Source organism: Notamacropus eugenii, chromosome 3 (genome assembly GCF_028372415.1).
Source record: "Notamacropus eugenii isolate mMacEug1 chromosome 3, mMacEug1.pri_v2, whole genome shotgun sequence".
In the NCBI taxonomy this organism is placed as follows: Eukaryota; Metazoa; Chordata; class Mammalia; order Diprotodontia; family Macropodidae; genus Notamacropus; species Notamacropus eugenii.
In genome coordinates this window covers 40,826,509-40,848,180 of record NC_092874.1, presented here as the reverse complement: position 1 = coordinate 40,848,180, position 21,672 = coordinate 40,826,509, and the positions used below count along the sequence as shown (strand labels likewise).

The 21,672-nt window shown below is 37.4% G+C and overlaps 1 protein-coding gene across 6 annotated transcripts in view; it reads right to left on the bottom strand.

Moving 5' to 3' along the window:
- DNAJC13 (DnaJ heat shock protein family (Hsp40) member C13) overlaps positions 1 to 21,672 on the bottom strand; it is a 122,866-nt gene that overhangs the window by 14,889 nt on the left and 86,305 nt on the right. For 5 of the 6 annotated variants that reach the window (XM_072651331.1, XM_072651329.1, XM_072651330.1 and 2 more), the window contains 13 exons: positions 21,197 to 21,364; positions 18,587 to 18,700; positions 17,850 to 17,966; positions 16,759 to 16,936; positions 14,580 to 14,671; positions 11,945 to 12,044; positions 11,634 to 11,708; positions 11,348 to 11,460; positions 10,078 to 10,247; positions 9,853 to 9,895; positions 9,024 to 9,197; positions 4,100 to 4,279; positions 3,632 to 3,772 (listed from right to left, as the gene is read on the bottom strand). In XM_072651331.1, coding sequence (XP_072507432.1) covers positions 3,632 to 3,772; positions 4,100 to 4,279; positions 9,024 to 9,197; positions 9,853 to 9,895; positions 10,078 to 10,247; positions 11,348 to 11,460; positions 11,634 to 11,708; positions 11,945 to 12,044; positions 14,580 to 14,671; positions 16,759 to 16,936; positions 17,850 to 17,966; positions 18,587 to 18,700; positions 21,197 to 21,364 — 1,665 coding nt within the window. Of the gene's footprint in view, positions 1 to 3,631; positions 3,773 to 4,099; positions 4,280 to 9,023; positions 9,198 to 9,852; positions 9,896 to 10,060; positions 10,248 to 11,347; positions 11,461 to 11,633; positions 11,709 to 11,944; positions 12,045 to 14,579; positions 14,672 to 16,758; positions 16,937 to 17,849; positions 17,967 to 18,586; positions 18,701 to 21,196; positions 21,365 to 21,672 lie in introns of all 6 variants that reach the window. The other variant, XR_011976605.1, reaches the window with a different exon arrangement.

Below are 21,672 nucleotides of genomic sequence, written 5' to 3'. Positions count from 1 at the left end.
ATAAAAATAAATAAGAGTAGGAGCAGAACATGGGTCCTTTCTGAGGCAGAGAAGATATGAAGAAAAATCCCAGGACCAGATTTGGTCCCTGTGAAGGGTAAACACCTCTAGGGCTAGGTCAGCTTAAACCACAAGCAGTGAGTACTAGAGTTAGCAGGGTTGGGAAGCTGCCCCAGCCCCCAGTCCCAGGAATTTTTACCCATGGAACAAGTGGGTGGAGTTGGCCATCTGAGTTGGGGAAGATCAAGGGAACCTGTGTTGAGCAAGAATGCCAGACCTAGATGTGCTGTGGAGATGTAGCCCTGGGTGGGAAGGAACCAGCATGCATCCAGTGAGGCAGGATGCTGCTGGCTGTGGGCACTTAGAGGAGACTGGAGGTCTTGGTTCTGGTTCCAGGCCAGAGGGGAGAACTGAATGAGGCCCTGAGGGCAGAGGCACTATCCCCCAGGACTAGAGGTGATTAAAAAATTAAGCTACAAATAAAAAAATAGTGCACAGGCAAAGGATAAAGAATTCAACCATAGCAAGTTACTATGGGAAGAGAGAAGACTGGGGTTCAATTTCAGAGAAGGACACTGAAGCAAAGGAACTCTTTTCTACCCAAAGAGTAATGCCAAATGGTCACCTACCCAAAAAGAATTCATCGAACTTAAAAAAGACTTTAAAAATCAGATGAGAGGAAAAATTAAAAGAATGATTCAAGAAAAAACAAGAAGAGTGAAAAGAAAGTCAACCAATTAGAAAAGGACATACAGAATCTTAACTCCTTGGAAATCAGAATTGGGCAAAGGGAAGTTACAAAAGATCAAGAAATAATAAACCAAAATAAAAAGAATGAAAAAACAGACAAGAATGTGAAACATCTCATTAGAAAAGCAACTGATCTGGAGAACAGATCAAGAAGAGAAAACATAAGAATAATCAGACTACCTGAAAGCTATGGTTTAAAAAATGATTGTGAATGATAGAAGAGAGGGTAGATTGGTGATAGGGGCAATTAGAATGCTCGGTGTTTTGGGGTGGGGGGAGGGGACAAATGGGGAGAAAATTTGGAACCCAAAATTTTGTGAAAATGAATGTTAAAAGTTAAATAAATAAATTTAAAATGAAAACAAAAAAAAGATTGTGATACAATAACATAAGAAATACTTAAAGAAAATTGTCCTGAAGCATTAGAACAAAACATTAGAAATAGAAAAAAATTTACCGATCATTACCTGAAAGAGATACTATGAGGAAAACCAATGTGAATACTACTGACAAATTCTGAAATCCTCAGCTCAAGGAAAAAATATTATGAGAAACAAGAAAAAAATTTTAAATATGGCAGCACACAATTAGAATCACACAAGACCCAGCAGTGACATTAAAAGGTTGCAGGTCTTGGAACACTAAACAAAGAGCAAAAGGATTGGGGTTCTGGACAAAAATATTATACCCAACAAAGCTAAGCACAATCCTCAATGGAAAAAAAAAGGGACATTTAATGGTCAGACTTTTAGGACTTTGTTAAAAAAACAAAACTCACTAGACTTAATGGAAGATTTGACATATAAGAGTGAAAAGAAATTTAAGGTACATACCAATAACTAAATACAAAGGATGCAATAAGGACAGACTGTTTACCTTTTAAGTATGTAAAATGTAAAACATATGTCTAAGACTGTTATTAATAATTGGGTAGTTCTTAAGAAAGATTGGGGTAGACCTGAGTATGATATGACTTTAAAAAGTAAAACCATTTAGGAACACTTAAAAAGAGTAATTATCTCATACAAATGAGGTGAAAGAGGAAGAAGTAACAGAGGAATTAGATGTGGAAGGAGGGTTGTTAGTTCTGGAAACCTACCTTCATTGGGAATGGGTTCAAGATGGAACTATATATATATATATATATATATATATATATATATATATATATATATATATATATATATATATATCTAGCAGAGTAGAAAAGTCTTCTAAATTCAGAAAGAAATAAAACTAAGGGGATAGGGAGAGGGGAGAGGATAAGGAAAGGATCTCTAGAGGGGAGGATGAGGGAATAGGTTCAAGTGGGTTATAGAAGGCTGTTTAGATTTATGGGAACTTTTTAAAATTTATTTTTATTAATATTAAATTAAATTTATGGGAGGATAAGGAAGGGATCCTTGGGGTGGGTGTAGGTTAAATAATAGGAGGGCAAGGTAACAGGCAGAAGTAAAGTTGAGCAATCAGGAGCAAAAGAAAATAAGAGACATGCACAAACATAACAACCAAGATCAGGAGAGAATTTGTTATGGAAAGTTTGTCTATATATGTATGCATCTATATATGGGAGAGGAGAACAAAGTAAAAAGGACATAAGCAGAGAACAAAAAAAACTTAGAAGGAAGCAAAGAAAAGATGGACAGCTCTCAACACAATGCATAGTATTTATCATATAGGCTTCCTTGAAATGGAAATTTATTATATATTTTGAATCCTCTCTTAGATTCTGCTCTGCGCATGACATGCTTTTCTTTCTTTTCTTATCTTGCATTGTTTCAATATTTAAGTTTATGTTTCTTTTTCTTTTCTTATTGTATCTTTAAAATTCAGTATTTAAGTCTAAAATTAAAAAAAAAGAAAAAAAGGAAGTAGGGGATTACAGAGTGGCCAGAGGAAGACCATTTCCTCTTGCTTCCCAGAGACAAAAATTCAAAATGACACAATTAAGTCTCTTGCCATGTCTACTTGCATTCTTCTCCCTTGATGCTCATGTCCCATGGGTGGGACTCATCCCAGGCTTGCCTGGTCAGGTGTTTCCTTTGGAAGACTTCCTATCACCTAATCAACAATCTCACTCCCTAGTACAGATTATTTCTGCCTGGTGATAAAAGTATTCTTATTGAACTAATTAAGAGTTTCAAGGCTTCTGAGAACCAATTGCTATATTTCCAGTGTACGTATTTACATCTCAGAAAATGGAAAATGATACAGAACAGTTCTTGATTTATTGTTTTATAGATTGTCTAGGCTTAAGAATGTGATTAAGCATTAATTGCATTTGCAAATTAAAAATCAATCAATAAACATGAAGTGCACCGTGCTAAGCATATAAACATAAAAGACATGTCATGTATACATTTTCTTTTAAACTAGAGAGTTGTTTGTTAAATTTATTAGCATACCTTTCGGATCAATTTACATTAATGTGTAAAAGACCAACATGGTAATTCTAAATGTTTTCTCAGAAGCATTTTTATAATAATTTTGTACTTCACTAAAAACGCTGGTGGAATTTAAGACAACATGACCAATAAAATAAACAATCGCAGGAGGCTGCACTACCGAGTTGAGCCAACCACAGCTGGGAGCCTGTCCCTAGGATTAGTTTCTTCCTTATGTTCATCCTATTTTACTTCTCATTTTCTTAATTCGTGAATTTTCTAAAACCTCCAATTTTTCCCCTTTAATAATGGCTACCCTGAAGGGATGAATTTCTAGTGATAAGAGTGGAACAAAGACAACCTTTTATCTGTATTGGTTAATTATAAGTGTTCATAAGATGGGAACTGACTACCCCTATACGCACTACTAGGGAACTACTTTACCAAATGAGAACTGGCAGTAACTCTAATTTTGCGGTACAAATAGAGCTGTTTACCTGGGCTACTAAATCACTTTGATCCCTTTGAAACATCCGATTAATTGCTTCACAGGCCAGACCAACTGTGTCTGAGCGCCTTTTCATTCCATTCATCAGTGGACCAATGGTGTCTAGGGATGCCATTGCACGAACACACAACTATAAACAGAAGAAGAAAAATGGCACCATTAGTAAGCACTGTTTCTGAATACATGAACAAAAAAGATAAATATATGAGTACACTATCAAAGCAAACACACAAATTACATAAAGTAAATATATAAATTACAAAAAATATAACTGTGTATATGTATTTTGCAATTTATGTATATGACAAAGAAAAATTTAAATCAACTCTATTAAATGTGAGTTCTCCATAAGTGGTTAAAATGTTATCTGAACAGATCAAATTTCAGAAGACATTTGAGCTGACTGAACTCTACTGCTTATTGTTATTATCAACTGACTCTTCCATAAAGAAAATACCTCATTATCAGAAAGTGAATGTATGACTCGAATGGCGCTTTTTGGGATGGCATTGTTCTTATGGTTCATTGCTTGGATGACTTTAGGCAGATGACCCAGTGGTGGAACTTGATCTGCCAGCTGGGGTTGTGCACTGAAAAGACATACTGCTGCTGTTGTTAAAGTTTCCAGGGTTTCTCCCTTTGGGGGGAAAAAAAGGCAAAATCTCAAACATACAAAAATAGGCTAGTTAATTATTTTGCATTTATACTAAGACTCCTTGGGTTTAAGTACCAAAATTAGAACGTCAATTTATAAAATGAAGACTTTTTCCATTTCTTTGACTTTCAATATGTAACAGAAAATAAATCCCACTTCTATTTCAACAGCCATTTGCTTGAATAGAACACTATCAGTAATGTTTACTTTTTAAAAGCATAAATTCTCAAAGATTTTAGAAGGAATCATCAAGTATTTTAGCGATTCTCAAGTCAGGAGACAATGACAGCCTAGCTAACATACTGCTGTACTATTTTTTTAAAAAATTATGTGTATGTTACACACACACATAAACTTCAATCAGCAAAAATCCATCTTCTCCCTCCCCAACTCTTATTCCCCTAATTACAAACAAAAACAAAACCTCTGTTAAAAACACGTACGATTATATACAACAATTTCTGCACTGGCTACATCCAAAAGAAGTTAAGTCTCACTCTTCCCTGAGTCCATCATCTCTCTCAGGAGAGGAGGAGTATCTTTCCTCATTAATGCCCTGGAATCCTGGTTGGTATTATAGTGATGTTGTTATTCAACTGTTCAGCTGTCTCTCACTCTATGACCCCATTTAGGGTTTTCTTGGCTAAGTATCGGAGAACTTTGCCATTTCCTTCTCTAGCTCATTTTGAGAGAGGAAACTGAGGCAATTAAGGTGAAGTGACTTGCCCAGGGTCACACAGCTAATAAGTGTCTGAGGTCAAATTTGAACTCAGGAGGATCAGTCTTTCTGATTTCAAACCCAATGCTCTATCCACTGTCTTTGTCATATTACTGTCGTTGCATAAACTTCTCTAGGTTCTGCTCCCTTCACGTAAGTCTTCTCACAGTTTTCTGAAAAACCCCTTCGTCATTTCTCACAGTGCAATAGTATTCCATCACATTTTTATACTTTAGCTTGTTCAACTATTCACCAATTTATAAGCAGCCTCTTAAATTCCTATTTGTTGCCACTTCAAAGAAAGGTTATAAATATTTTTGTACACTGTTGGTAAGTTTTCTTGAGGACTAATCCTTCCCTTAATCTACATTTTCTCTAGCTTCCTTTTCTCTCTTCTCATTGAAATATATTTCTTTACCCAACTACACATATTCTTCCATCTTTTGACAAAGCAGATGCCTGAGTTTTATGTCAGCTGTTGCCCCCCTTCTTTCTTCTTTGCGTGTAGATGTCTACTTGTGTGCCCCGATTGTGAGATAATTTTCCCTAACAATCTTTCACCTGTGTTCCTCCATCCCCCAACCACTCCCTCCTTTTCCTCTTCTCTCCATTCTTTTCTTAGGATCATCAAGACATAACCAGAACATTTCCAGGCCTTGTCTCATTAGAGGCCCTCTGCGATCCCTAACGATAGGATTCAGATGGGATACATGTATCACTGCCCCACATTTTAATAAAAGTAGTTTATTCTTGTTCAGTGCTTGAAGCACTGTTCATTTATGTTTTATTTTCCTATTTCTCTTCATTCTTGTGCTTGAACTTCAATGTTGCTACGCAACTCTGTTTTTTTCATCTGAGAATGCTCAGAAGTCCTTTATTTCATTAAATGCACATTTTTTCCTCCTGGATGACTTTACTCAGCTTGCTGGGTAAATTGTTTCTGGTCGTAAGGTTGTATCTTTTGCCGTATGCAATATTGTATTCCAAGTTCTCTGCTCCATTAGAGTGGTGGCTCAAAAATCATGAGTAATCCTGACTGCGGTTCCTTGTTACTGAATTCTTTTGTGGTTGGTTGATGTATTTTTTTCTTTTACCTTGATGTGCTCTCTAGATTTTGGCTGAAATGTTCCTGGGAGTTTTGTTTTTGAGGTTTCTTTTAGGAGGTGATCCATGGATCCTTTCTACTTGCACTTTTTCCTCTGGTTAGAAGAGATGTGGGCAGTTAAAAAGTCTTGAAATATAATGTGTTGGAAATATGCAATCTACCTTCAGACAGGGAGGTGATGGCTTTTTTTGTGCAGCTATTTCAAGAGCTAGTACTGTGGGGTCTACAAGTTTTTGGTGCTTCCAAGGTGGTATTATCCTGGGAGAAGTACAGTTACCGCTCTCCTGGTTTTTAACTAGGAAGCATCCATGATCCCCTGCAGCATTAAGTGCTAGTATTCTTCTTGGCTCTGGAACTGTGACCAGGGCCCCTGCTCTTCTGAGGCCACAAGAACTAGTGGTCCTCTTTTCTTTGGAACTGTGACTGTCCCTTGTGACTGACCACAAGAGCTCCTTCTGCCCAGGAACTATGACGCAGAAATGGGTATGGGCAGTAGAGTTGCTAATTAGCACCAGCAGTAGGTCCCCTGTAATCTCTTTCTGACCAGCTGTCTGACAATCCTCACCCCCCTTTATCATCATTGTGCCAATAGCTCTCAAAGCTGCTGCTACCTCCAGGACCCACTACTCACCCTGGTGTCACACACCTCTCCTGACCTCTTATGTTGTTTTTGGCTGGAGAAATGTCTTTATATGATCTTTTATGGGCTGCACTGTACCTCTATTGAAGCTTTAGTTTAAAGTTGTTTGGAGGAGAATGTTGAGAGAGTTCAGCTGCTTCTCCTTGGTCATCTTGGCCTATCTTCTATTTTTTTCCTTCAGTCTTTCAACCATTTTAACATTTCCTGTTGTTTCCTGGAGTCAGAGGTTTCTATTTGGTCATTTCCAATTTTCAGAGAACTTATTACTTGGACAATGTATTATAACTCTTCAATTTCTTTAACAGATCTCATTTTCCCCCCAAAACACTCATTTCACTTACAAAAGCATTCTTAATTCTTGCTTCTTCTCTTTCAGAAACTTCTAGCCAAATCATGCTCTCGTTGCATTTTACACCAAGTCTTTTCTAGGTGTTTTTTTTACCACCATAGCTTTTTAGGATGGGCTTTTTTTAAAAATTTGCTCATTCTTCTAGCCTACTTTCTGACTTTGGTCTTGATGTGAGGGCTAGGCTCTCTGCACTTCTGGAGGGAAGATCTGAGCTGGTCTTATTACTGTTTTCTTGGCGTGCTAGGTGTTATGTTATTCTAGGATCTCAGGGAGAATGCAGGCTGAGGACCTGCATGCTACGTGTGCTCCTTAAGTAGTCTGATCCAGTGCAACTCTGAGCAGCAGTCAATGCTGCCGGGCTGAGTCACTGTTAGCCAGCTAGAAAGATCTGCTATTCAGAGGGACAAGACTGCAGGCTTCCCTTTGGTCTGGGATTCCTGCCCTGCCTATGCCTTGCAGACTTCAGACTAGGATAGAAGCTAGAACTGAGATTCTGCTATGCCTTTAGCATCAGAGTCCCATCACGGCCATTTGTTTCTGTATTTGCTCCTCTGAGTCTAAGGATTGCTCCCTAACTAAGAATTTCGCATGGGTATAGATGCTCTTCTACAATCCTCCCTGAGTTACAGAAAACAGAGCTGCCATTGCACCTGTTCATGCACCCTGCTGTGCCTCATTATGGGGCTGGCATCTCCTCTTCTCTTGGCACATGAGCTCTCCCTAGGAGCCAGGGTGCCATGTATGGAGCTGTTCCTGGTCACACCCATTCCCAATATCCAAACTTCTCTGCCTCCCTATGCTGACCCTAGATGGAAAAGGGACTCCTGGTGATTCTGTCTTGCATTTCCTCATTTCCCAGGATTTGGTCTGGTAACTATTCTAGATTTTAGTTATGAACCATCCTACCATCCTTGGCCATGTGCTACTTTTAATTTTATTGCAAAACTTGTTTGTTATAGGAAGTAAATTTGTAATGTCAAGAAGACAAATTCTATTACAGTTGACTTATACCTTTTTGAAAAGAGGACTATGTACTTCTGACATGTATTAAAATAACAATACAGATTAATACATAACCAGAAGGAAAGTGGTAGACCAAAGAAAATGTAACCCTGCTCTCCTACATTTTAGTGTAGGTGCTTAATGAATATTAGTCGTATGAATAAATGCTAATAAGTTACGATGTGGGCAACAGTAGACCTTCAAGGAATAAATGTAGGCATTCACTAAGGAAAGCCTTATAGCAAGATTTAGAACATTTCAGTGTGATGGGCCAGATTTTGTGTGTGTGTGTGTGTGCTCGCGCATGTGCGTGTATATGCATGTATGTGTGGGACTGGGGGTGTGTGTCTGGAAGGGGTAGCCCAAGGTTCACTTTGGTAAAATACCAAGTCACTTCCACTACTATGATGGTCTTTTTTCAAAAGACCAACTTCTAAGGGATGGGATTTGCTGTCCTTGTCAAATGTTCTTTGTCCATTTACCAATTCAATCTACTTCTTTCTCCACCTACAAAAGGAAGGCAAATACCAGATATATGAAGTTTCTACTGTAAACTTCAATTACTTGCCTCTGCCTGAAGCCAGTTCTATCTCAGATTACTGAATCATCATAGAGAAATCAAAGCTTTCTTGGATCTCTTATATTGTGAATGAATTGTTTCAAGATGGACACACATGGCTACTTCAGAAATGCCAATTATGTACATCTACTTTTAAGTAAGCCAAGAGCAAAATCATACTGAATGTTAATGTTGTTTTCTTGTCCTGAAACGAAGCTCATCTCTGTGTAAACTCTGAATCACATGAGCATGAAAGATTTCATTTTCACAAATAAAAAATTAGATTTTTATCAGCCTAACCCAGCTGGCATTCCTATTTAAATATTTTGCATATTTGAAAAATCATTGCTTACATGAGGACTGTTCTTCTCCAGTAATTCAGTTAATTTTTCTAACAGTGCAATAAGAAATTCCCTTGGTTTCCTAAGAACCCAAGCTGGTTGTGCAATAAAGATCCTCAAGAAGACTCCACCAACAGCCAGCTCCCCGTTCGCATCACCATACACGACAGCAAAGTCTTCAGGTAACTATAAAGTGGGAATAAAATCAAGATCAAAGTTACAAATGAGTGAGAAGCTAATTGTGAATGAGAATGTAATTAGTCTACTAATAAAATCAATGTACAGGACCACATAACTATTTACCTCTATTTCTTTGGACCTGTCAGAACAGTTACATTTTAATGAATGTAATGCAATCTTAATGTTAAGACAAAGTTAAAAACTAACAATTTTGATGAATTAGTATGCTACCATGGTGTGTGTGAGTGTATATGTACACACACACATATACATAGATATAGAGAGATACGGATAGACCAATATATACCACTGTCTACTGACGTAGTGTGACAAGAATACAGTTTCTAAAATAAAGAGAATTAGAGGTTTTCTCCTCCTTCAGTAATGAGAGAACTTGAAGAAACAGGAGTCACCAAACATGTAAAAAGACTCCATCGGCACAAAGAGGCAGCACAAATCCAAATTCTCAGCATAAGGACCGTCCCCAGCATGCCACCTGCTTGAAGTCGGCTAAGCCAGGTGACTAAATCTTGTAACTTGTTTCCTCACCCACAAAACAGGGATAATAAAACACGTACTTCAACTAGTCCATAACATGAGAATGTGAATCAAATGAGAACACACATTCTGTAACAATTGAGCTGTTAATATTTCTTGTTACCTTCCAGTTTATTTCAGGGTTGTCTCTCTGATTTTTAAAGTGCCTTGAGTGGAAAAAAAAGAAGTAAAAAAGATCACACTTTATCTCGAAAATGATACACACATTAACTTCTTCCAGTTCAAATGTAAAGTATTAACGAAGAGATAAGAGAGGTAAATGTTTGCCCCTTCCCTTCCACAAACATTTCATGTAAGGGGATAGCTATTACCATAAATCTTTACATACTCTAACATCATTTCTCGAACTGTTGTGGATACTTTATCTCTGGAGTTGTCATTCCAAATTAATTCTGGGTTTTCATGAGTTCCTTCAAAAATGTGAACAGCAGCTTCAGGACTGTCTCTCATGGCATCCATGAATACGCCTGGTAGAAATTTCATTAACGTAATTCTAACCTGCAAAGAAAGTCAAGTAAAATGGACTGGAAACAATTGAATTGTATGACAAAGTAGCTTTCTTACAACAGAAAAATTCTGATACTTATACCATGATAATAACTAATTTAACAATAACACAAAATAAGGGTCACAGAATGGGAGAATAAACACCAATCAAATTGTATGAAAATATCATCTAGAACACAAAGGTCACACAAAGGAATTAATGACTTTTAAATCTCCACTTAATTTTAAACAATACTCCATTTTTTAAAAAAGCTTTTTTTTGGGGGGGTTGGCTTTGGCAAACTTAAAAACTAGCAGATGACACTGAAAAAGTATTGCTACCACAGCCAGTTTCATCAATGCATAACCATTTGAACTGTGTCATAATTCCAAAAACTAAGTTGTTTCATTACTCTTAAGACTCATGTTATTGCCAAACCAATGAGAATAAATTACACCTTCTCTTTTCTCCCCGCTCTCTTACCCCACCAGATACATCTGTATAAACTACACTACTTTGTACAAATTATATAATGGCAGAACCAGAGAGCAAAGTCTATTCTAAGTTGTGTTATTTCTAAATGGATCCCATTATCAAGGGAAGGTGGTAGTATGTAACTGAGTTCAAGTTTATGACCCAATTTTGAATACTGCCATTAGGACCTACAATTTAACCTATCAATAATGCTTTCAGTTCCGTGTCTACAATGTCTGTAGTTGTACAGAGGAGAAGATACAACTACTTTTCCTCATGGTTGTTGCCAGATGTTAGTGTTGAAATTTTTTCCATTTTTTTCCTGAAAGACTACAATATCTGTTTTTGATTTTTACTTCAGTGGAAATGGGAGGACAGTGGGTGATCATATTTCAAAGACCAGCCCCCTTCCCTATAGTTAGACATATCTGAAACCATCTTTAGTTTGGGGAAGCATTTCAAGTAAAATGGAAGTTTGTTTTAATTTGTCACAGTTCCCTTATCAAGTTGTTTCCACATCCCCTACCAATTTTATTAGCTTTAGGAAAAATTACATGAGTACAAAATTAGTCTATCTTCCTTCCAGATTCAACTCTTCTGTCATTTAACAGGATTCTGGGCATTTTAGGGGTCTTACCTTTGGCCCTATCAATTTATCTGCTGTCATTTTAGCAAAAAGCTCGGCTGTTTGGGCTCGGACTTGTGGGTGAGTTGAATTGCAAAACATGTCCAGTAAATAAATGAGAGCTCCTGTTGAGGAAAAACAAGTCCAGCTATCAGAATTAGCCACCTCTCTGTGTGAACAATAGGGCAGCTTTTGCCCCTCACTTATGATAAGCTATAAATGTGTATGCACATTATTCAAAGGGGCTTAAAATAAGAATTTGAGCAGAGAGTAAGAAGGAACTGAATGATTCTACTACCTTTGGCCATTGCCTCTTTGATTATTTTTGTACTTGATGTCAGTGCATAGAGAGTTTCAAGAACAAGCTGGCGGCCTACAGGGAAGAAGGAAGAAAGACTAATTACAATGAATGTAGAGTCACTCACTACGATACCGTGGGAAACCCCACAACTAAATGACCCAGCAGATCTCTGAGAGTTTAGCTGGGGGTCACTAGAAGTCCAAGGATAAACAACTTTTCAAATTACCTGCAACATTATTTCCCCACTATTGGTACAAACAAATGAAAGCTGGCTATACTTTGATTTAAAAAGTTTAATAAATACGCACTTGATGGCAGTGAATGCAGAAGGGCCAGCAAATTGGACAACACTACTGATTCTGCAATATTGTTGACACACTCTTGATTAGAGGTCACTATGTTCACAACCTGAAAATGAATTAAAGACTCAGTATGTTACGAAAAAATTATAAAGAACTACAGTTTTCAACAGAGTACTTCAATATGGCACATATTTTGGTTTGGGGAAGAAAATTTGGGGCTGAAATAAGGTCAAGCAAATGCAGTAATAAAACAGAAAGGGGAGCTTACATAACAAGTATTTAACTTTTAGAGAAGATTTTCATTTATTCACCGAAAGTAACAAAGTCACAGTATTAGTGACGATTTAATATACCATCAAATATGTATTTGTCGTGTACATCAAAGAAGACTGCAATTTGTTTCTAAATCATAATTAGGAGTTAGGAAAGATGAAAATGTCCTCCAAATACACTGATGTATTGGAAATAACTTGTTGCCAGGATCTTAACAGTACTAACACTGCTACATTTTAAGACACAAAACAAAGAATCAGCATCACCTTGGTGAGAGATGCAGAATTATAATAAACTTTGTCCTTTACAGCCTAAAATAAAAGACAATGTCATTCAAACAATCACTGTCTCATAAGAGCACTGGATGAAATCACAGGAACTAGGTTCATATCCTGACACGCTTGCTACCAAGGCAAACCTAGGAAGGTCACAAAGCCCCCAAGGGCCTGTTCCCTTTTCTGAAAATGATGGGTTTGGTTTACATGGCCTCTTTTGCAGCGCCCACTGCAAAGCTGATCCTATATCAAGGAGCTTAAGGTCTAAGTAGGGGAAACACGATACATCTTAGGACTAAGATCCTAGCACAGCTGGAAGGGACTTTAGCAGCCAAAGAACACAAATCCTCAATTCCTCCCTCTCCCTCGAGTTTCCTCATCTTCATTTAAAAGAATAAATATATATGTATGTATATGTTGTACTTAAACATGAAATAGTGCATTTCTACACAAGGAGAACAGAGAAATCATTAAACTTCATTTCATATTGCTAGCTTTTAGGGAAAAAAAAGAAATAAATACATGATACTTTTAAAAGAAATGAGAAAAAACTTGCCAAAAAAAAGGAACAAATCGAATCAACTCAGTGACTAAATAAATCTAGATTTATCTAATCCAAGTCTCTTCCTGCTTCTCATGGCCATCACCTGTCTCTACCAGAAGATGGGTAAAAGGCTTTCCCTGAACTTTTGAAATGCCCAAAGAGTCCAAGTCTTTCCCAGCTATTTTCCTCCCTGATACGGCTGTCCTGGTAAAAGCTGCTCTCCAGGTTCTCCTCACTGCAAACATCCCAGAATCCTCTGACATCACCCCTTGGTAGTCTCTTATGGTACAGTAATAGCCCATGGCCTGCATGTGCCCCTTTGGTTCAGACACTTAAAACCACCCCCCAAAGGGCCCCTAGGATCCCTGAGATGGGTGCTTTTCTTTCCTTCTTCAAGATCAGGATGTGTGTTGTGCTTGAACTCTTCTATTCCTGCCAATTATGTTCCTGCTCAACCCCTCTTCCCTATCTCTGCTTTTGCCCTGTTGAGTTTGCAATATTTCCACACTTAATGCGTGTGCGTGTGCATGTGCATGTGTGTTCAACTCTCCTTAATCCATCCATTTCAGGTAAAGGTGGGACTTATGGGATACTCATTTCCCATATCTTCATCCATTGTGGTTTTCTCTTCCTCTCATCACAGTTATAAGAAAGAACTATGAAGGCCTCCAACATGCACTCTTCCTCAGGGGACCCCCAGCTTTTGCTGGCTGATGAAGTGCAAAGCCATAAGAGCCGCCCACATCTCTGACTGCCCAGAGAGGCAAACTTGTACTGGAGTCCTTTCCTGAAGTGCTCTCCTGTTGTTCTAGGGCTTTTGGGTGGCCTCTGGGAAAAAGTAACTTGTCATTTCTTATTGGATTTCTGGATCACTATTCGGTCCTGTGAGAACTCTGCTTTTCCTGGAATTGGTATCTAGGAACTAGGTTGTCTGCCTCCTGTCCAGGCAGCCATCTTGTTTGTTTTTCCCAAGCCCCTAGAGACACTAAGCAACAGTTGGGCTTGGAGGCAGGAAATGCAGAGTTAAAAATCTGGCTCCTGACACTTTATAGCTTTATGACCCTGGGCAAGTCACTTCATCCTGTGTGCCTCAATTACTCACCTGTAAAATGAGATAGAGAAGGAAATGGCAAATTACTCCAGTATCTCTACCAAGAAAACCCCAAATGGGGTCATGAAGAATCAGACATGACTGAAACAACTGAACAACAATATTAAGGATCTGAGAAGTTAAATGATGTGCCCAAAGTCACACAGGTAGCCAAGTGAAAGAGGCACCATTTGCACCCAGTCCTAACTTCAAAGATAGTGATTTTGTCACTCAATCATGTTATATCTTTTGGAATGAAGCAGGAGAATAGAGGGTTTTTATTTTTTTTTTTAAACTGCAATAGCCTTTTTATAGGACCCTACTGTATTGGTAATGAACTTAACTTTTCAACTGAAATTCTACTCTATAAATTAAAAGAAAAATGATGGCAGATGGATATTGGGTAAATAACTGTCTCTGAAGCAAACCCCACACAGCATTAATTGGGAAAGATGTTACCTCTAAAGCCAACTGCTGCACTTGACCAGCTCCATGAACACGGAGAAGAGAAAATATCAATTTAAAATGACCAACACACTCACTCTCTGAGCCTGTAGAAATAAGAATATTATTTTGATTCATTCCTGAAAGCATCCCTGAATTAAAGATTGCTTTTTAAAAAGCACAATGCTGTTTCCTACAATTTTAAATTTCCCAAATACAAACTAAGTGAAACAAACTTCTGGCCATTGGATGAGATGTTTAAACTAAGGAGAAAAATTTATTCTATTGGTGGCCATTGGTTTTCTGAGATTTTGCTTCTCTTTTCCATCTTACTTAGAAACAAGATGGCTGTCTTTGCCAAATAAACCTTGATTCACACTGGCTCTGTCACAGGACATTCTTTCAAATACCACCTCTGGCACTTAGGCCAAAGAGTGGACATAAGCAAGCCACTGACCTGGGTCTGAATTTCTCAAGGGTAAAAATGAAGGAGTTGGACCATGCTGGTCTTTTAAATCCCCTTCAGTTCCTAATCTATGATTTAGCTCAAATTTAGTTCAAAATTTAAGGTGTGGGTGGTTAGTTCTTCCACTATTTAAACGAAACAGCTGTTCTTCTTGGCAGCCTTAAGAGACTTCCATCTGAATTTGAATTAAACCCCAGTGTTTTCAGAGACTCAGACATTACTTTGGACATTAGTAAAAGGTATCATAATATCTAATATACAGTAACAAAAGCTATACAAAGTATTCAATAATCCTTTGAATAACTAGGTAGCAGAAAGTTTTATATCCTATGAAACTGCTATCATAAGTTACACACTGCAGGCCATTGAGTTACAACCTAATGATTCCTTTCTGTTTTGCCACACGATTGCCAATTGTGGAACTTACAAGTTCTGAGATTTAAGAACACTCATCTTCCAACTCTGGCTTTCATTTTTCTTATCTGTAAAGGGCCCTCTTGAAGGCCCTATCCAGACTTTAACACTGACTATAAGAAAGTTATTTTTAAATTGACAAGGCTACGATCTGGACCTGTGATTTTACTGGTGTGGTCTTCCTGTCTCATTCACCCCCTCTGCAATTACTGGTTCTGATCAATGCTTATGGAATCTTCCGAACATACCCCCATGTCACTCTTCCGTTCAAACTTTTAGTAGCTCTCCAAAAACGAATAATCTGGCCCTCATGGCCCTTGGATCTAGTTGCAGCTTACCTCATCAGTTATTACAATTTCTTTTCCAGATCCTCAAGTTCTAGCCAAGTTGTCCCCTTCCTGCCCTCTACCTCATGTTTACCCCTGTCCTGGAATGGACTCCTTCTAGTTACTAACCCCTACCCTTGTTATCTGTCTATATACTTTAGTGATGTTGAACTGAATGTGTATAATTTACATCTTTACATATGACACTGGGTAGCAAATCAATCTCAGGTAAGGGTGAAAAAAGTTTTTAAAAGTCATTTGCTTTACAAACGACCTACCAGTCAAGATTCTACCATTCTAGGGTAGGTGTTGGCAAACTATGGCTGCCCATATGACAAATTCAGCCCCTCCCCCCAGTACTTAAGTTTTTACATGTCACGAAATGTAAAAAAAAAAAAACCATTCTTAGCTCATGGGCTGTACACAGACAATGGGCCATGTTCAGCTCACTGATCAGTTTGCCAACTCTGTTCTCAAGTAATGAGTCTAGCTCTACAGAGAATGAAAATCTACTTCTTTCTAGGGTTTTCAACCACAGAGCTTTCAAGGTCGCTCATTCAACAGATACCCCTAGTACCTGTTCCGTGCAACACCCTATTAGGGATATAAAAATGAGTAAAATAGCTTCTGCCCTTAAAGAACTCACAAACTGCAAGTAATTTAAAGTATTATTACCTTTAGCAGTTACTTTATTTGATCTAACATTCTATGGCCTCAATTTGATTGGTTGTTACCACTTTAATTCATTTTATTTTATTGTTCCTTGTAATGCAGCATAAATTTCAGAATGACTCAGATTCCCCTCCCCCAACTTTCAAGGAGAGAATCTACTCTAGCCCACTATTCATGCTGTACATGTAATCAAGTCATGAGGCAAACGCCTCCATTCTCTTTTTATACCGTGGTAAATCTATAGTGTCCACATAGTCAGAGACTGGCTTTTTAGAGTTATAGAAGCATTTATTAATTACTAAATAGATCTATATACCTGGGTTGTGTTTTATAACATTTCTCAGAGCCTCCAAAGCCATTTCAACTCTTGGTAACCGATCTCCATGTTGCTCTGACTCCACTTTTGCAGCGTGTGTGATAGCCATGAAAGTATGGAGGTACTGGGCTTGGGAGCCTATATAATCCAAGAGACTCGCAGCAAATGCTTTTGGAAGCTCGATCAAAAAAATGAAACATTAAAATATTGTTATACTTTACATTAAAGTTCAAGCATATAATATTTCAAAGCAGGGCAAATGGTTATTACCATTTAACAGGCATTTTAAATGTTTTCCATAATTTATATATCTTGTATTGTTGTAAAATTGTTTTTTCTAATAACAAAACCTCAATTCTTGACTACCCCTCACAAAACAAGAGAGTATATTTTGTAAGTATAGAGGAAAGAAAAACATTTCTTAGGTCTCCAAAGGGATTAGGGACCTAAATGGTAACTCTATATTCATTCCACCACCTCTATAACCCTTGCCCATCACCTCTGGGGGAAATCTCTTTTTGAGCTGGCCTTACAAACTGCTAAATGAAAAAATAAAATCACTGATGGGTCACTTGCCTGCTAGCTATGAAGATACCAGATCAGACAAGTTGTGTAAGCCAGGGTAAGGTCAAAGGGCTGGACAAATAACAGGGTCATTGTAAGCCTCCACCTCCACTTGTATTCCCAAATGGAGCCATTTGATGAGGCCATGTTTTCATATGTGTATACACTACATAGAGATACTAGACACAAAACATAGGAAAGACTATTATCCCCTCTGTGGGCTTTACCAAGCTTTTCCACTACCATGTAGACTAAAGAATTTGGCAAACAAATAAGCACACATGTGTGCATATATACGTGTGTATATAATGTATGTATGTATATATCTTCAATCTGTCACCCTACCTCCCTACTCCTATCTTCAACAACATATTAGTGCTATAGGAATAGGAATAAGAGCAAGATGCGTGGCAAAGTAATTATTTTATTGTTTAGATTATTACTGCTTATTGAAACAAAAAGATCTCACAACAAATGTTCTGGCATTGAACAGAATTCAAGCATAGCTCTTCTTACAGAAAACTTACCTCTAGTTGGAAAGTAGGGATTTCATTGTATACCCTGACAAAAATTTCTCCCACAATAAGTTCTTTGGCATGATCACTGTAGACAAATTCTGATCCATAAGTTTTGTCACAATCACCCTTTGAAAAGTAAAATGCTTTTAGTTACGATCACATATACACGTTCCACATGTGCCATGTTTTTGGTCTGACTTCCAATCAACTGAAATAAGAACCCTTAGGAACCTCTTCAAAAGGCGCTTTGATCCTACAATAACTTGCAACTAGGATCGTCTGAAGGCTCAGAATGCTCATGATAGCCATTAATGGAAATGATACTGATGAAATGAGAAACCCTTGAAGTAATGGTGTTCCCAATGTAGGGGAGCATGTGAAGAGAAACTAATCTTTTAGTTTGAGCAACCAAGAAATGATTTTGGTTTGTTGGAAAAGGAAACTGAAGACTACACCTATGAACTTACTGACCATGGAGTATAACAAATCTAAGTGGCATGAAAAATTAAAAAGTAAAATAAACTTTACCATCAAGAGGAAAATTCTCCTTAAAAGGGGCATATGCCAAATAGGAGCAAGATTCTTAAATCTGTGTTCCCTCTGGAAGTCTAATTGGAGTTAAGTTAATCCTACTAGAATTGAAGGAATCACTGAAGTAGCTGATTTATACTATTAACAAAAGGTCATTATGGACTGTTCCTTCCAAAGTGGACATTTTGCCAATGATTTTATAAAAGATAACATACTTTTTTAATCATGCTTTCCTGTTGAGATTCCAGAAATTCAAGTAGTTCTGCTCTTGTTGAATTATTCCATATTAAATAGGGACTCTCTGTGTTGCTATTAAGCATCTTCAGAATCTAGAAAACAAAAATAATTCACTTTTTAATATAATATTTAAAGAAAATTTAAAGAAATAGACATTCCTCTTCATTTATCACAGAACTCAGGTCTCAAAGTCATCTAAGATCATAAAACCATGGATCCAGGACAACCAAAGAGCCAAGCTCTAATTTAAGGCTAAAAGATGCAGAAAATTATAGATTGCAATGTTTGGCTCTTATTATTTACTCTCACCTTATCCAGACATGCCATCTAATCCTACTATTTGACCCAAGAGAAAATAAACAGTTCCACTTGTCTACCACTTTAGAAATACGGAATACTGTATATAACCGGTTTTAGAAATATAATTCATCTCTTGAATTAAACCCAGAGAAAGGCAAGTATCTGTTTATATAAAGGTATTGAAAATATTGTTAAATAGTAATCTGAATGTCAATACTTTTTACAATAATATTACTGATGACATACTAATTTGTAACCTTTTCAAAATGGGTCTGTGCTATTGCTAACTTTATTTTAGAGGTGAGAAAACAGATCCAAAAAGGTGAAATGACCTGCCCAGAATCACAGGGCCAGTGAGTAACAGAGGCACATCTAAACCCAGAACTTTAGGACTAAGAACAGTTTTCTGTTGAGGACAGCACACTCCCTCCCTTTAAGGAAGGCACAGAGACATCACTGATGCCACAAAAATGGAAAAAAAACCATTAAGCTAAAAATTGCACATTATACATTTTGGTCAACCAGCATTAAAAAGGTAACTTTAGATGAGCAGAAACATTTGAAAGTGAATATCATCATCTTTTAAGTTTGTTTTTTTAAGTTAAAAAATACAAAGTATTTTTTGAAGAACTGGATTCAGAGCCAGAAAGGCCTGGCTTCACATCTTGCCATAGCTGTCTGTGTCTCTTAAGGTCCCAGTGCCCCCAGACAGCTCTTTTAAGTTACAGAGAAATTGTGTTGCCCTTCATTGGTAGAACTCCTTATCCCCAAGCTCCCTAGCAGAGTGAAATCACACAGTAGGTCCCTATCCCTAGCCTATGTACCCTTATAATCAAATCTGGTACACTTACTCTTTACAGAATGCTGACAGAGTATCACAGAGTCTGAGATGGAAGAAGGCCATTTATTTTAATTCGAAAGTGAAAACCATCCCCAATGAGGCTAAGTGATTTGCCCAACATAATAAGGCTAATAATTAAAAGTTTACTTTCATAAATTTGCATTTTAATGTAACTGGCAAAATAGTTTTCTTTTAAAGCGCTAGATGCAAATTGTTTGCAATAAAATTATTAAAAATATGTTGAAAAATAATTGTTTTGCTCCAATTACACTTTGTTACAATTATCTATAGTTGTAGAGGATCCAAATATTTCTATGAAAAGTGCTTTTAAAAGTTTACAGGTATTTCCTCACAAGTAACTTGTGAGGTAGCCAGGACAAATTTTATCCCCATTTTAAAGAAGAGCAAATTCAAGCAAAGTGAGATTAAGTGGTCTGCCAAAAATTATTCGGTAATTAAATGAGAGCTAGGAAAGAAATGCCTCAAGTCTCCTCAGTCCAAGAGTATTAGTGCAACCAAAACATACTCCTTACAGTACTGCATTTTGTTTTTTTCTCCAGTTACATGTCAAGACAATTTTTAGTGTTCTTTTTTTTTTTTTTTACAAGATTTCGAGTTCAAAATTTTTCTCCCTTCCTTCCTCCTTCACTCCTCCAAAAATGGGAGGCAATTGAACATAGATTATACACATGCTATCATCTAAAAAACATCTTTCTATGGGTCACAGTTGTGAAAGAAATAGATCAAAAGGAAGAAAAACCATGGAAAAGAATAAAGTGAAAAAAGTATGCTTCAATCTGCATTCAGAGTTCCTCACTTCTTTATCTAGATCTGGATAGCATTTTCCTTTGTGAAATCGTTTCCCCCCCCAAATTTATTAATTTATTTGTTTTCAGTTTTCAACAATCACTTCCATAAGTTCCAAATTTTCTCTCCCTCCCTCCCCAAGATGGCATGCAATCTTACATGGGCTCTACACATACATTTCTATTAAACACATTTTCACATTAGCCATGCAAAACATACTCTTTCTATTGGACTAGGATCCATCATTTTTGATTCTTTTGCTTTTTCCACTAGAATACTGGATTTTTTTTGTTTTTTGAGGAGAGGAGGGGGAAGAGAAAGAAGGTGCACCCTTCTGTTTCTCTTCCCTTCCCCCAACACACACTAACCATACATGTCTTGTGACTTTGAACTGGGTAAGGCAAGGGAACAACCTACAGCTATGAAACAATTGGCAGTGGAGAGCATCCCTGGCTTCCTCAACACAATGGCGTAGCCAATTGAGATCAACAGCCAACAAAAATATCTAAAGCCAATCAGTACAGTTCTGTTCTTTTGTCACAATATCTCAAATGAGCTGGTACATACCCAGGCTAACTCTAAAATTATTTTAATACCATTATAAGGTACTGGACTTATGAATAATTCAAGACTTACATACCTCAGCAGGGCTAATTACGGCAAGTTTTCTAGCAACATACGGTGTTAGTAAACCAGTCAAACTTTTCCTTATTGTTGGATTTTCTGGAGTAGATTGTTCATTGGGCAAATACCCACCAAGGCGACTGAGAGCAAGAAGGCTTAGCTTGGCAAGACTATTGGCTACTTCCTGTTGTGAAAAAAAGAGTTCATATATTTATACGCATACTCATACTGTACACCAACCAAGTGTGTGTGCACTTATGTGTGTTCATGCATGTCTATGAGGATGTATGGCACAATGTGGGGAGAGACAGCTTTAAAACAGAAGGCTCAGGTTCAAGTCCTCAGTGAAAACAGCTAGGCAATCAAAAATTGTCAAAGTGCATGCACTTATGTTTTCATGTGACCTATTGGTCTATTCCTTTACGCATAATTTTAATAAGCTTGGTTATTCAATTTTCCATGACCAAAGATTAGAAGTAACAAATCGGATGC